The sequence below is a fragment of the Salvelinus namaycush genome, chromosome 3 (assembly GCF_016432855.1).
Source record: "Salvelinus namaycush isolate Seneca chromosome 3, SaNama_1.0, whole genome shotgun sequence".
NCBI classification, from domain to species: domain Eukaryota; kingdom Metazoa; phylum Chordata; class Actinopteri; order Salmoniformes; family Salmonidae; genus Salvelinus; species Salvelinus namaycush.
In genome coordinates, this window is record NC_052309.1 from 9,403,075 (window position 1) to 9,417,733 (window position 14,659).

General features: G+C 46.4%; 1 protein-coding gene across 1 annotated transcript in view; it reads left to right on the forward strand.

Annotated features, from left to right (window-relative positions):
* The window catches only part of LOC120044907 (spermatid perinuclear RNA-binding protein-like), a 189,124-nt gene that overhangs the window by 129,341 nt on the left and 45,124 nt on the right, over nt 1-14,659 (forward strand). The window contains exons 4-6 of the mRNA XM_038989638.1: nt 2,290-2,648; nt 2,843-3,008; nt 11,567-11,729. Coding sequence (XP_038845566.1) covers nt 2,290-2,648; nt 2,843-3,008; nt 11,567-11,729 — 688 coding nt within the window. The remainder of the gene's footprint in view (nt 1-2,289; nt 2,649-2,842; nt 3,009-11,566; nt 11,730-14,659) is intronic.

The following is a 14,659-nucleotide window of genomic DNA, read 5'->3' on the forward strand; positions in this document are numbered from 1 at the left end:
GACGGCGCTCAAATATAAAAAAACATTTCTCCACCATGTTGGAGTCAACAGAAATACGAAATTACATCATAAATATTCCCTTACCTTTGATGATCTTCATCAGAATGCACTCCCAGTAATCCTAGTTCCACAATAAATTGTTGTTTTGTTCGATAATGTCAATTATTTATGTCTAAGTAGCTACTTTTGCTAGCATGTGTAGTACACGTGTCCAAACGCTCGCGCAGATCCATGCGGAAAAAGTAATATTACAGGTCGAATAAACTGGTCAAACTAAGTAGAGAATCAATCTTCGGGATGTTGTTATCATACATATCCAATAACGTTCCAACCGGAGAATTCCTTTGTGTCTCTAGAAGTGTGGAAAGCAAGACGATGTCATTTGGAATGCGCGTGACCAGGAACTGGCAATCTGCCAGACCACTGACTCAAACAGCTGCCATCCGGCCCCACATCACAGTACAGGCTTTATTCAACGTTCTACAGACTGTTGACATCTAGTGGAAGGCGTAGGAAGTGAAAACAAACCCATATCTCACTGGGATTTGAATAGGCGATGAGTTGAAAATCAACCAGCCTCAGAATTTCCACTTCCTGTTTGGAAGTTTGCCTGCCATATGAGTTCTGTTATACTCACAGACATAATTCAAACGTTTTAGAAACTTCAGAGTGTTTTCTATCCAATACTACTAATAATATGCATATATTAGTCTCTGGGACAGAGTAGGAGGCAGTTCACTCTGGGCACGCTATTCATCCAAAGCGAAAATGCTGCCCCCTATCCTTATACTTTATTTATGTCATATCTATAAAGTGCAAGAACATAGAATGTTTGTTTGTTTAAAGTTTACTTTTTAAATTCAGAATTATTTAAGTTTTAGTACGATAAGACTGAGTAAAATTCCTATATTTCAGCTTATTCTCTCGTCTGAGGTGGTGTGTTATCAGGAGGTGTGTTATCAGGTGGTGTGTTATCAGGTGGTGTGTTATCAGGTGGTGTGTTATCAGGTGGTGTGTTATCAGGTGGTGTGTTGTCAGGTGGTGCGTTGTCAGGTGGTGCGTTGTCAGGTGGTGCGTTGTCAGGTGGTGCGTTATCAGATATTTTGATTAGCTAGGTAGCTAACTAGCTAATGTTACCTAGTTAACGTTTTGGTGCCCTGTTACTGTACAACAATGAGCAATGAGGAAGTGATTGATTTGTCTTGCTTCTCAAAATCAAGACAAATCACAGAAAAAGTGTCTGGATCCTTCTATAACATGCCATTTACTTCAAAAATAGAGATTTACTTCAGAAATAGGAAAATTCTCCTTTGAGGCAAAAACGAGGGTGGTTGATCTGCATGGAAGGACAGGCATATAACGTGAATGTCTAGCAACCCAAAAGTTGAGTGAATCTCATCATGGACAACTTTGCAGCTACTTACTACTTTTTAGCTACTTTGCAACTGCTTAGCATGTTAGCTATCCCTTCCTCTAACCCTAATCTTAACCCTTTAATATAACTCCTAACCTTAACCCTGAGCCTAGCTAATGTTAGCCACAGCAATTTGAATCAGGTTGCAGCCTGCTTGCAGTAGGGTGCAGTCAAAAGAAAAGGAAATGCTTGTTAACTACGTGATTAAATTAGTCTGTTTTCAACAAATCAACTGTTTTAGACTATTGTATTTTAACCAAGCAAGAGAAATAAACGTGCATTCACAACTGAGTGAATGAACAAAATCATTTTGGAACGAACACTTCCAGACATTTAAATGGTCTGTCGGAAGTCAATGAGTTAAGAACAGGATTCATAGTGTAATGATTAAAGTTACCGCTTGTGGATCAGAACATTGTTGTTTCTCCCTCCCGGAAGAAATACTTTGACCATTCTTTTGTTTATAGTTTTGACAGTCCCCTCCTGACACACACACACACACACACACACACACACACACACACACACACACACACACACACACACACACACACACACACACACACACACACACACACACACACACACACACACACACACACACACACACACTCATTATAATTTATAAGGTGGAGCCTTTGGGTTCGTGGAGTGGCTGGCAAGTGGCAGTGAGTGTGGTGGTGTGTACTACTGTGTGTGTCTTGCTACAACGGAGGAAAGATCAGCTCTCAGACTCTCAAGGAAAAGGTTGTTTCCCTCATCTGTGAGATGCACGCCATCCCTGTGGGGGGATGTGTGTATGGGAGAACGTGCCTTAGACTTTTATTGTGTTATTATGAGGGTGAGTTCATTGTGTTCTTTACTCTCCCCCACAGAGGTCCTTCCGTTCGTTCGGTAATGATGACCGTCACGTCATGGCCAAGCACTCCTCCGTCTACCCATCATCGTCTGAACTGGAGGCGGTCCAGACCCTGGTGTCCACCGTGGAGGGTGCCCTCAAGCACGTCTCTGATTGGATAGACCAGAGCAACGTTCAATCAGTGCAGAGCAACAGCCAGACAGACGCAGCAGTCGGCCAGACAGACGGTCAGTCCGACGCAGCAGTCGGCCAGCCCAACCCCACAGACAGCCCGGTGCCAAAGGATGGTAGCTGTGACCATAACGATAACCCTAACGACGACCCCAGTCTTAGTCCCAGAGCCAGCCCAGATGACTCCACAGACTGCGGCAGCAGGTGGGCATCTGGTTCTAACCGATGCATGCTGGGATATAAGGGGCTGTCTGGTGACTGCTGGTTAGACTAACATTTTTGGTCTTCAGGTCCTGACATATTTTTATGATCTTGTTGATTTGATGAGGTTTTTGGGATGACCTAGGTCTAATAGGTGGTTTAAATGTTTAGAGTGTAAATCTGTCTGTTATCCTCAGTGAGCCCAGTGGAGGTGTTCTGTGTGGCGTGATGAGGATTGGCCTGGTGGCTAAAGGTCTGCTCATCAAACAGGACATGGACCTGGAGCTGGTGCTGATGTGTAGAGAGAAACCTACAGAGACACTGCTGTGTACTGTCTGTGATAACCTGCCGCTGCAGATACAGGTAAGAGAGAGTGAGACACACACACACACACACACACACACACACACACACACACACACACACACACACACATACTGTGGCACATTCGGCTCATGTATTCTCCTTCTGTTGGTAATAAACACTCAACACCTGTGTGCAAAAGGTAGATGGACTTTTGTAATGTAGTAAATACTGGCCCAAAGAAGTCAGTCAGTCCTCCTTACCCCACCATCATCCATCCTGTTAGAAGTCAGTCAGTCCTCCTTACCCCACCATCATCCATCCTGTAAGAAGTCAGTCAGTCCTCCTTACCCCACCATCATCCATCCTGTAAGAAGTCAGTCAGTCCTCCTTACCCCAGCATCATCCATCCTGTAAGAAGTCAGTCAGTCCTCCTTACCCCACCATCATCCATCCTGTTAGAAGTCAGTCAGTCCTCCTTACCCCACCATCATCCATCCTGTAAGAAGTCAGTCAGTCCTCCTTACCCCAGCATCATCCATCCTGTAAGAAGTCAGTCATTCCTCCTTACCCCAGCATCACCCATCCTGTAAGAAGTCAGTCATTCCTCCTTACCCCACCATCATCCATCCTGTTAGAAGTCAGTCATTCCTCCTTACCCCAGCATCACCCATCCTGTAAGAAGTCAGTCATTCCTCCTTACCCCAGCATCATCCATCCTGTAAGAAGTCAGTCATTCCTCCTTACCCCACCATCATCCATCCTGTAAGAAGTCAGTCATTCCTCCTTACCCCAGCATCACCCATCCTGTAAGAAGTCAGTCATTCCTCCTTACCCCAGCATCATCCATCCTGTAAGAAGTCAGTCAGTCCTCCTTACCCCAGCATCATCCATCCTGTAAGAAGTCAGTCAGTCCTCCTTACCCCAACACCCAGCACCATCCATCCTGTAAAAGTGTGTGCTCTGTAAAGTCACAATGGGCAGGGCAGAATCAGAGAGTAGGCTAGGGGCAGAATCAGAGAGTAGGCTAGGGGCAGAATCAGAGAGTAGGCTAGGGGCAGAATCAGAGAGTAGGCTAGGGGCAGAATCAGAGAGTAGGCTAGGGGCAGAATCAGAGAGTAGGCTAGGGGAATACGTCGTGGAGAGGGCAGCAACAGAAGCAGAGAGTAGGCTAGGGGCAGAATCAGAGAGTAGGCTAGGGGCAGAATCAGAGAGTAGGCTAGGGGCAGAATCAGAGAGTAGGCTAGGGGCAGAATCAGAGAGTAGGCTAGGGGCAGAATCAGAGAGTAGGCTAGGGGAATACGTCGTGGAGAGGGCAGCAACAGAAGCAGAGAGTAGGCTAGGGGAATACGTCGTGGAGAGGGCAGCAACAGAAGCAGAGAGTAGGCTAGGGGAATACGTCGTGGAGAGGGCAGCAACAGAAGCAGAGAGTAGGCTAGGGGAATACGTCGTGGAGAGGGCAGCAACAGAAGCAGAAAGTAGGCTAGGGGAATACGTCGTGGAGAGGGCAGCAACAGAAGCAGAGAGTAGGCTAGGGGAATACGTCGTGGAGAGGGCAGCAACAGAAGCAGAGAGTAGGCTAGGGGAATACGTCGTGGAGAGGGCAGCAACAGAAGCAGAGAGAGGAGAAGTTACTGTTGTATTAATACACTGCTAGCATGTGTAATTAATATAGAAGTGTCAGCCAGGAGATTTCCTAATTAGTAAAACACATGCACGGCAGGAACAGAAAACACACACGCTCGCGTACGTGCACATATGTAGTTAAGGTTATACTTACTTAGCTACATAGACAGGTATACCTGTCTTATAGGAACTGTCTTATAAGCCCTGTTTTATACGGAACTGTCTTATAGGCGCTGTCTTATAGGCGCTGTCTTATAGGCGCTGTCTTATAGGTGCTGTCTTATAGGCGCTGTCTTATAGATACTGTCTTATAGGCGCTGTCTTATAGGCGCTGTCTTATAGGCGCTGTCTTATAGGCGCTGTCTTATAGGCGCTGTCTTATAGGCGCTGTCTTATAGGCGCTGTCTTATAGGCGCTGTCTTATAGGAAATGTATTTTAGGAAATGTCTTATAGGCCCTGTCTGTGGCGCACTGCACTAGCTTTGAATAGTCCCCGCGATATGCAACTTGTCAGGGAAGTCAGGAACCAATATACACAGTCAGTTAGGAAAGCAAAGGCTAGCTTTTTCAAACAGAAATTTGCATCCTGCATCACTAATTCCAAAAAGTTTTGGGACACTGTAAAGTCCATGGAGAATAAGAGCAGCTCCTCTCAGCTGCCCACTGCACTGAGGCTAGGAAACACTGTCACCACTGACAAATCTACGATAATTGAGAATTTCAACAAGTATTTCTCTATGGCTGGCCACGCTTTCCACCTGGCTACCCCAACCCCGACCAACAGCTGGCCCAAGCCCCTGCGCTTCTCCTTCCCCCAAATCCAGACAGCTGATGTCCTGAAAGAGCTGCAGAATCTGGATCCCTACAAATCAGCTGGGCTTGACAATCTGGACCCTCTCTTCCTAAAATTATCCACCGCCATTGTCGCAACCCCTATTAGTAGTCTGTTCAACCTCTCTTTCGTATCGTCTGAGATACCTAAAGATTGGGAAGCTACCGCGGTCATCCCCCTCTTCAAAGGGGGAGACACCCTGGACCCAAACTGTTACAGACCTATATCCATGCTGCCTTTCAAAGGTCTTCGAAAGCCAAGTGAACAAACAGATCACCGACCATCTCGAATCCCACCGTACCTTCTCAGCTATGCAATCTGGTTTCCGAGCTGGTCACGGGTGTAACTCAGCCACGCTCAAGGTCCTAAATGATATCATAACCACCATCGATTAAAAACAGTACTGTGCAGCCATCTTCGTCGACCTGGCCATCGACTCGGTCAATCACTGTATTCTTATCGTCAGACTCAACAGCCATGGTTTCTCTAATGACTGCCTCGCCTGGTTCACAAACTACTTCTCAGATAGAGTCCAGTGTGTCAAATCGGAGGGCCTGTTGTCTGGACCTCTGGCAGTCTCTATGGGGGTGCCACAGGGTTCAATTCTCAGGCTGACTCTTTTCTCTGTATATATCAATGATATCGCTTTTGCTGCGGGTGATTCTTTGATCCACCTCTACGCAGATGACACCATTCTGTATACATCTGGCCCTTCTTTGAACACTGTGTTAACAAACCTCCAAACGAGCTTCGATGCCATACAACACTCCTTCCGTGGCCTCCAACTGCTCTTTAACACTAGTAAAACTAAATGCATGCTCTTCAACTGATCGCTTTCCGCACCTGCTCGCCCGCCTAGCATCACTACTCTGGACGGGTCTGACTTAGAATATGTGGACAACTACAAATACCTAGGTGTCTGGCTAGACTGTAAACTCTCCTTCCAGACTCATATTAAGCATCTCCAATCCAAAATCAAATCTAGAATCGGCTTCCTATTTCGCAAACAAAGCCTCCTTCACTCATGCTGCTAAATATACCCTCGTAAAACTGACTATCCTACCGATCCTTGACTTCGGCGATGTCATTTACAAAATAGCCTCCAACACTCTACTCAGCAAATTGGATGCAGTCTATCACAGTGCCATCAGTTTTGTCACCAAAGCCCCATATACCACCCACCACTGCGACCTGTATGCCAAGTCAGCTGGCCCTCGCGTCATATTCGCCGCCAAACCCACTGGCTCCAGGTCATCTATAAGTCTATGCTAGGTAAAGCTCCGCCTTATCTCAGCTCACTGGTCACGATAACAACACCCACCCGTAGCACGCGCTCCAGCAGGTATATCTCACTGGTCATCCCCAAAGCCAACACCTGTTTGGCCGCCTTTCTTTCCAGTTCTCTGCTGCCAATGACTGGAACGAATTGCAAAAATCACTGAAGCTGGAGACTTATATCTCCCTCACTAACTTCAAGCATCGGCTGTCAGAGCAGCTTACCGATCGATGCAGCTGTACATAATCCATTTGTAAATAGCCCATCCAACCTACGACCAACCTCATCCCCATATTTGTTTTTTCCGCTCTTTTGCACACCAGTATTTCTACTTGCACATCCTCATCTGCACATCTATCACTCCAGTGTTAATTGCTAAATTGTAATTACTTCGCCACTATGGCCTATTTATTGCCCATTTCCATCTCCTCTCTCCCCCTCTCTCATTGCCCTCTGTCCTCTCCCCTGGCATGTTAACTGACCAGTCAAAGAGGCAGGCAGTCAGGCAGTCTCAGGCGGGTTAAAGAGGCAGTGTCATGCATGGTTATCCTGTGTCTCAGGACAGTGTCATGCATGGTGATCCTGTGTCTCAGGACAGTGTCATGCATGGTGATCCTGTGTCTCAGGACAGTGTCATGCATGGTGATCCTGTGTCTCAGGACAGTGTCATGCATGGTGATCCTGTGTCTCAGGACAGTGTCATGCATGGTGATCCTGTGTCTCAGGACAGTGTCATGCATGGTGATCCTGTGTCTCAGGACAGTGTCATGCATGGTGATCCTGTGTCTCAGGACAGTGTCATGCATGGTGATCCTGTGTCTCAGGACAGTGTCATGCATGGTGATCCTGTGTCTCAGGACAGTGTCATGCATGGTGATCCTGTGTCTCAGGACAGTGTCACGAGATCCCTGTGCTTTAGATCACAGTTTCATGGAATGCAGATTGGTCCTTTGTGGCTCGCTGCACAGTTCAACAACCACACCATGTCAGCCTCCAACTGAATGCACGAGGATACAGCATAAAGAGAGAGACTGAATACACTAGGATACAGCCTAGAGAGAGAAAGACTGAATACACTAGGATACAGCATAAAGAGAGAGAGACTGAATACACTAGGATACAGCCTAGAGAGAGACTGAATGCACTAGGATACAGCCTAGAGAGAGACTGAATACACTAGGATACAGCCTAGAGAGAGACTGAATGCACTAGGATACAGCCTAGAGAGAGAGAGACTGAATACACTAGGATACAGCCTAGAGAGACTGAATACACTAGGATACAGCCTAGAGAGAGACTGAATACACTAGGATACAGCATAAAGAGAGAGAGACTGAATACACTAGGATACAGCCTAGAGAGAGAGAGAGACTGAATACACTAGGATACAGCCTAGAGAGAGAGAGACTGAATACACTAGGATACAGCCTAGAGAGAGAGAGACTGAATACACTAGGATACAGCCTAGAGAGAGAGAGACTGAATACACTAGGATACAGCCTAGAGAGAGAGAGACTGAATGCACTAGGATACAGCCTAGAGAGAGAGAGACTGAATGCACTAGGATACAGCCTAGAGAGAGAGAGACTGAATGCACTAGGATACAGCCTAGAGAGAGACTGAATACACTAGGATACAGCCTAGAGAGAGACTGAATACACTAGGATACAGCCTAGAGAGAGACTGAATACACTAGGATACAGCCTAGAGAGAGACTGAATACACTAGGATACAGCCTAGAGAGAGAGACTGAATACACTAGGATACAGCCTAGAGAGAGACTGAATACACTAGGATACAGCCTAGAGAGAGACTGAATACACTAGGATACAGCCTAGAGAGAGACTGAATACACTAGGATACAGCCTAGAGAGAGAGAGACTGAATACACTAGGATACAGCCTAGGGAGAGAGAGACTGAATGCACTAAGATACAGCCTAGAGAGAGAGAGACTGAATACACTAGGATACAGCCTAGAGAGAGAAAGACTGAATACACTAGGATACAGCATAAAGAGAGAGAGACTGAATACACTAGGATACAGCCTAGAGAGAGACTGAATGCACTAGGATACAGCCTAGAGAGAGACTGAATACACTAGGATACAGCCTAGAGAGAGACTGAATGCACTAGGATACAGCCTAGAGAGAGAGAGACTGAATACACTAGGATACAGCCTAGAGAGACTGAATACACTAGGATACAGCCTAGAGAGAGACTGAATACACTAGGATACAGCCTAGAGAGACTGAATACACTAGGATACAGCCTAGAGAGAGACTGAATACACTAGGATACAGCATAAAGAGAGAGAGACTGAATACACTAGGATACAGCCTAGAGAGAGAGAGAGACTGAATGCACTAGGATACAGCCTAGAGAGAGAGAGACTGAATACACTAGGATACAGCCTAGAGAGAGAGAGACTGAATGCACTAGGATACAGCCTAGAGAGAGAGAGACTGAATGCACTAGGATACAGCCTAGAGAGAGAGAGACTGAATGCACTAGGATACAGCCTAGAGAGAGACTGAATACACTAGGATACAGCCTAGAGAGAGACTGAATACACTAGGATACAGCCTAGAGAGAGACTGAATACACTAGGATACAGCCTAGAGAGAGACTGAATACACTAGGATACAGCCTAGAGAGAGAGACTGAATACACTAGGATACAGCCTAGAGAGAGACTGAATACACTAGGATACAGCCTAGAGAGAGAGAGACTGAATACACTAGGATACAGCCTAGAGAGAGAGAGACTGAATACACTAGGATACAGCCTAGAGAGAGAGAGAGACTGAATGCACTAAGATACAGCCTAGAGAGAGAGAGACTGAATACACTAGGATACAGCCTAGAGAGAGAGAGACTGAATACACTAGGATACAGCCTAGAGAGAGAGAGACTGAATGCACTAGGATACAGCCTAGAGAGAGAGACTGAATACACTAGGATACAGCCTAAAGAGAGAGAGACTGAATACACTAGGATACAGCCTAGAGAGAGACTGAATACACTAGGATACAGCCTAGAGAGAGACTGAATACACTAGGATACAGCCTAGAGAGAGACTGAATACACTAGGATACAGCCTAGAGAGAGACTGAATACACTAGGATACAGCCTAGAGAGAGAGACTGAATACACTAGGATACAGCATAAAGAGAGACTGAATACACTAGGATACAGCCTAGAGAGACTGAATACACTAGGATACAGCCTAGAGAGAGAGACTGAATACACTAGGATACAGCCTAGAGAGAGAGACTGAATACACTAGGATACAGCCTAGAGAGAGAGAGACTGAATACACTAGGATACAGCCTAGAGAGAGAGACTGAATACACTAGGATACAGCCTAGAGAGAGAGACTGAATACACTAGGATACAGCCTAGAGAGAGAGACTGAATACACTAGGATACAGCCTAGAGAGAGACTGAATACACTAGGATACAGCCTAGAGAGAGACTGAATACACTAGGATACAGCCTAGAGAGAGACTGAATACACTAGGATACAGCCTAGAGAGAGACTGGCTGTGTATCCTTGTGTGTGTCTGTTTTTATGTATTGTTGGTAGTGTGTGCGTGTATTTATGACAGTGCACTCGTTTATGTGTGTGTGTGTGTATCCATGTGTTTGTGGCTGTCTGAGTGCTGCTGACACTCTAAAATTCATAATCTGATCTTAAGCTGGATCACTGGGGCCAGCGGTAATTTATTTCCCTTATATGAGGAGAGACTTAATAAAAAGGACTGGCGCTCACATCTTAACTGTGTGTGAGTGTGTATCAGTGTGTGTATTAGTGTGTGTATTAGGGAAGATGCATAAATAGGAGACACACATCATAACTGTGTGTGAGGAATTAATAGCGATAGAACTAGCTTTGAGCCTCCACACCAGAACTAGCTTTGAGCCTCCACACCAGAAATAGCTTTGAGCCTCCACACCAGAACTAGCTTTGAGCCTCCACACCAGAACTAGCTTTGAGCCTCCACACCAGAACTAGCTTTGAGCCTCCACACCAGAACTAGCTTTGAGCCTCCACACCAGAACTAGCTTTGAGCCTCCACACCAGAACTAGCTTTGAGCCTCCACACCAGAACTAGCTTTGAGCCTCCACACCAGAACTAGCTTTGAGCCTCCACGTCAGAACTAGCTTTCAGCCTCCACGTCAGAACTAGCTTTCAGCCTCCACGCCAGAACCAGCTTTCAGCCTCCACACCAGAACTAGCTTTGAGCCTCCACACCAGAACTAGCTTTGAGCCTCCACATCAGAACTAGCTTTGAGCCTCCACACCAGAACTAGCTTTGAGCCTCCACGTCAGATCTAGCTTTGAGCCTCCACACCAGAACCAGCTTTCAGCCTCCACGTCAGAACGAGCTTTCAGCCTCCACACCAGAACTAGCTTTCAGCCTCCACACCAGAACTAGCTTTGAGCCTCCACGTCAGATCTAGCTTTCAGCCTCCACGTCAGAACTAGCTTTCAGCCTCCACTTCAGAACTAGCTTTCAGCCTCCACGTCAGATCTAGCTTTCAGCCTCCACTTCAGATCTAGCTTTCAGCCTCTACATCAATCACATTTTTTTCTTTCTCTTTTGTTCTCCCCCACTCTTCTTATAATCTGTTTTGTAAATGCATTGGCTGTGAGTGGATGTGTGTGCTCGTAAGTGTCTGTACGTAGTATGTGAGTGCACGCACAAGTGCTTGTGTGTGTAATGTAGTGTTGGTGTAATGTAGTGTTGCTCTTAACGGCTTTCACAGCCTGGACTGAGACCAGCTGAGAACGTAATGACCCAGTCAACGTTCAAGTACAGTTTATCCTGGCTATGACTTTTAACCCTTGACCTCTGTGATTGAACTCTGACCCCTAATAGAAGCTAACAGAGGAGAAGTACGAGGTGCACCGATGCGTGCCAGAGGCGGCCATCTTGGTGTGTAGCACGACGGAGCCCAAACTCACCCTGAAGGTCACCCTCAGCTCTCCACAGATGAGAGAAGACAGCGACACGGATGAACAAAGTACCACGGATGAACAAGGTACCACACGCACGTCTGAGTAAAACCTAGCTGCTGTTTTACTGTTTATGTTTGTCTGTTGTCTCTTCCCCCCTCCAACTGAGGTGGTGAAATGGGGGTAGGGGGAAGAGGAATATAAAGGGGTGTCGAGCAGCAGCAGCAGTGTTGTTAGCAGCACTCCTCTGGGACACGGTAAGCTTGATCAGTGAATATATCCATGCTCCCTGCTCCTCCCTGAGCCTGTATTCCTCCACCTTGGGGAGACAATACATGCATAAGACAATACTTCTTGTTCAAACCAAATAGACAGGCACAGGCACACAGTCTGGGCCATATAAGGCTCATGTAGTCCCAAATCGGTATTGACATGTCTTCCTGCAAGCCAAAAGAAAAGTGGTAGATGTTTAGTGGCGGCCATAGTGATTCTTCACCCTACTATGCTGCCTCAGCTGCCCTGTAGCATGTAATGTTGTCAACAGCATGGCTACATTGGCCTGTAAAACATCCTTGGCCCTCTATGTCAGGGCTAACTAAACACAGCTGCAGGGCTAACTAAACACAGCTGCAGGGCTAACTAAACACAGCTGCAGGGCTAACTAAACAGCTACAGGGCTAACTAAACACAGCTACAGGGCTAACTAAGCACAGCTGCAGGGCTAACTAAACACAGCTGCAGGCCTAATTAAAGAGCTACAGGGCTAACTAAACACAGCTACAGGGCTAACTAAGCACAGCTGCAGGGCTAACTAAACACAGCTGCCGGGCTAACTAAACACAGCTGCAGGGCTAACTAAACACAGCTGCAGGGCTAACTAAACACAGCTGCAGGGCTAACTAAACACAGCTGCAGGGTTAACTAAACACAGCTAAAGGGCTAATTAAACAGCTACAGGGTTAACTAAACACAGCTGCAGGGCTAACTAAACACAGCTACAGGGCTAACTAAACACAGCTGCAGGGCTAACTAAACACAGCTGCAGGGCTAACTAAACACAGCTGCAGGGCTAACTAAACACAGCTGCAGGGCTAACTAAACACAGCTGCAGGGCTAACTAAACAGCTACAGGGCTAACTAAACACAGCTACAGGGCTAACTAAACACAGCTGCAGGGCTAACTAAACACAGCTGCAGGGCTAACTAAACACAGCTGCAGGGCTAACTAAACAGCTACAGGGTTAACTAAACACGGCTACAGGGTTAACTAAACACGGCTACAGGGTTAACTAAACACGGCTACAGGGTTAACTAAACACGGCTACAGGGTTAACTAAACAGATACAGGGTTAACTAAACAGCTGCAGGGCTAACTGAACAGCTGCAGGGCTAACTAAACAGATACAGGGTTAACTAAACAGCTGCAGGGCTAACTGAACAGCTACAGGGCTAACTAAACAGCTGCAGGGCTAACTAAACAACTACAGGGCTAACTAAACACAGCTGCAGGGCTAACTAAACACAGCTGCAGGGTTAACTAAATAACTGCAGGGCTAACTAAACAGCTGCAGGGCTAATTAAACAGCTACAGGGCTAACTAAATAACTGCACGGCTAACTAAATAGCTGCAGGGCTAATTAAACAGCTACGAGGTTAACTAAATAACTGCAGGGCTAACTAAACACAGCTGCAGGGCTAACTAAACAGCTACAGGGCTAACTAAACAGCTACAGGGCTAACTAAACAGCTACAGGGCTAACTAAACACGGCTGCAGGGCTAACTAAACAGCTACATGGTTAACTAAACACAGCTACAGGGTTAACTAAACACGGCTACAGGGTTAACTAAACACGGCTACAGGGTTAACTAAACACGGCTACAGGGTTAACTAAACACGGCTACAGGGTTAACTAAACACGGCTACAGGGTTAACTAAACAGATACAGGGTTAACTAAACAGATACAGGGTTAACTAAACAGCTGCAGGGCTAACTAAACAGCTACAGGGCTAACTAAACAGCTGCAGGGCTAACTAAACACAGCTGCAGGGCTAACTAAACAGATACAGGGTTAACTAAACAGCTGCAGGGCTAACTAAACAGCTGCAGGGCTAACTAAACAGCTGCAGGGCTAACTAAACAACTACAGGGCTAACTAAACACAGCTACAGGGCTAACTAAACACAGCTGCAGGGCTAACTAAACACAGCTGCCGGGCTAACTAAACACAGCTGCCGGGCTAACTAAACACAGCTGCAGGGCTAACTAAACACAGCTGCAGGGCTAACTAAACACAGCTGCAGGGCTAACTAAACACAGCTGCAGGGTTAACTAAACACAGCTAAAGGGCTAATTAAACAGCTACAGGGTTAACTAAACACAGCTGCAGGGCTAACTAAACACAGCTACTGGGCTAACTAAACACAGCGGCAGGGCTAACTAAACACAGCTACAGGGCTAACTAAACACAGCTGCAGGGCTAACTAAACACAGCTGCAGGGCTAACTAAACACAGCTGCAGGGCTAACTAAACACAGCTGCAGGGCTAACTAAACACAGCTGCAGGGCTAACTAAACACAGCTACTGGGCTAACTAAACACAGCTGCAGGGCTAACTAAACACAGCTGCAGGGCTAACTAAACACAGCTGCAGGGCTAACTAAACACGGCTACAGGGTTAACTAAACACGGCTACAGGGTTAACTAAACACGGCTACAGGGTTAACTAAACACGGCTACAGGGTTAACTAAACACGGCTACAGGGTTAACTAAACAGATACAGGGTTAACTAAACAGCTGCAGGGCTAACTAAACAGCTGCAGGGCTAACTAAACAACTACAGGGCTAACTAAACAACTACAGGGCTAACTAAACACAGCTGCAGGGCTAACTAAACAGCTGCGGGCTAACTAAACAGCTGCAGGGCTAACTAAACAGCTGCAGGGCTAACTAAACAGCTACAGGGCTAACTAAACACAGCTGCAGGGCTAACTAAACACAGCTGCAGGGCTAACT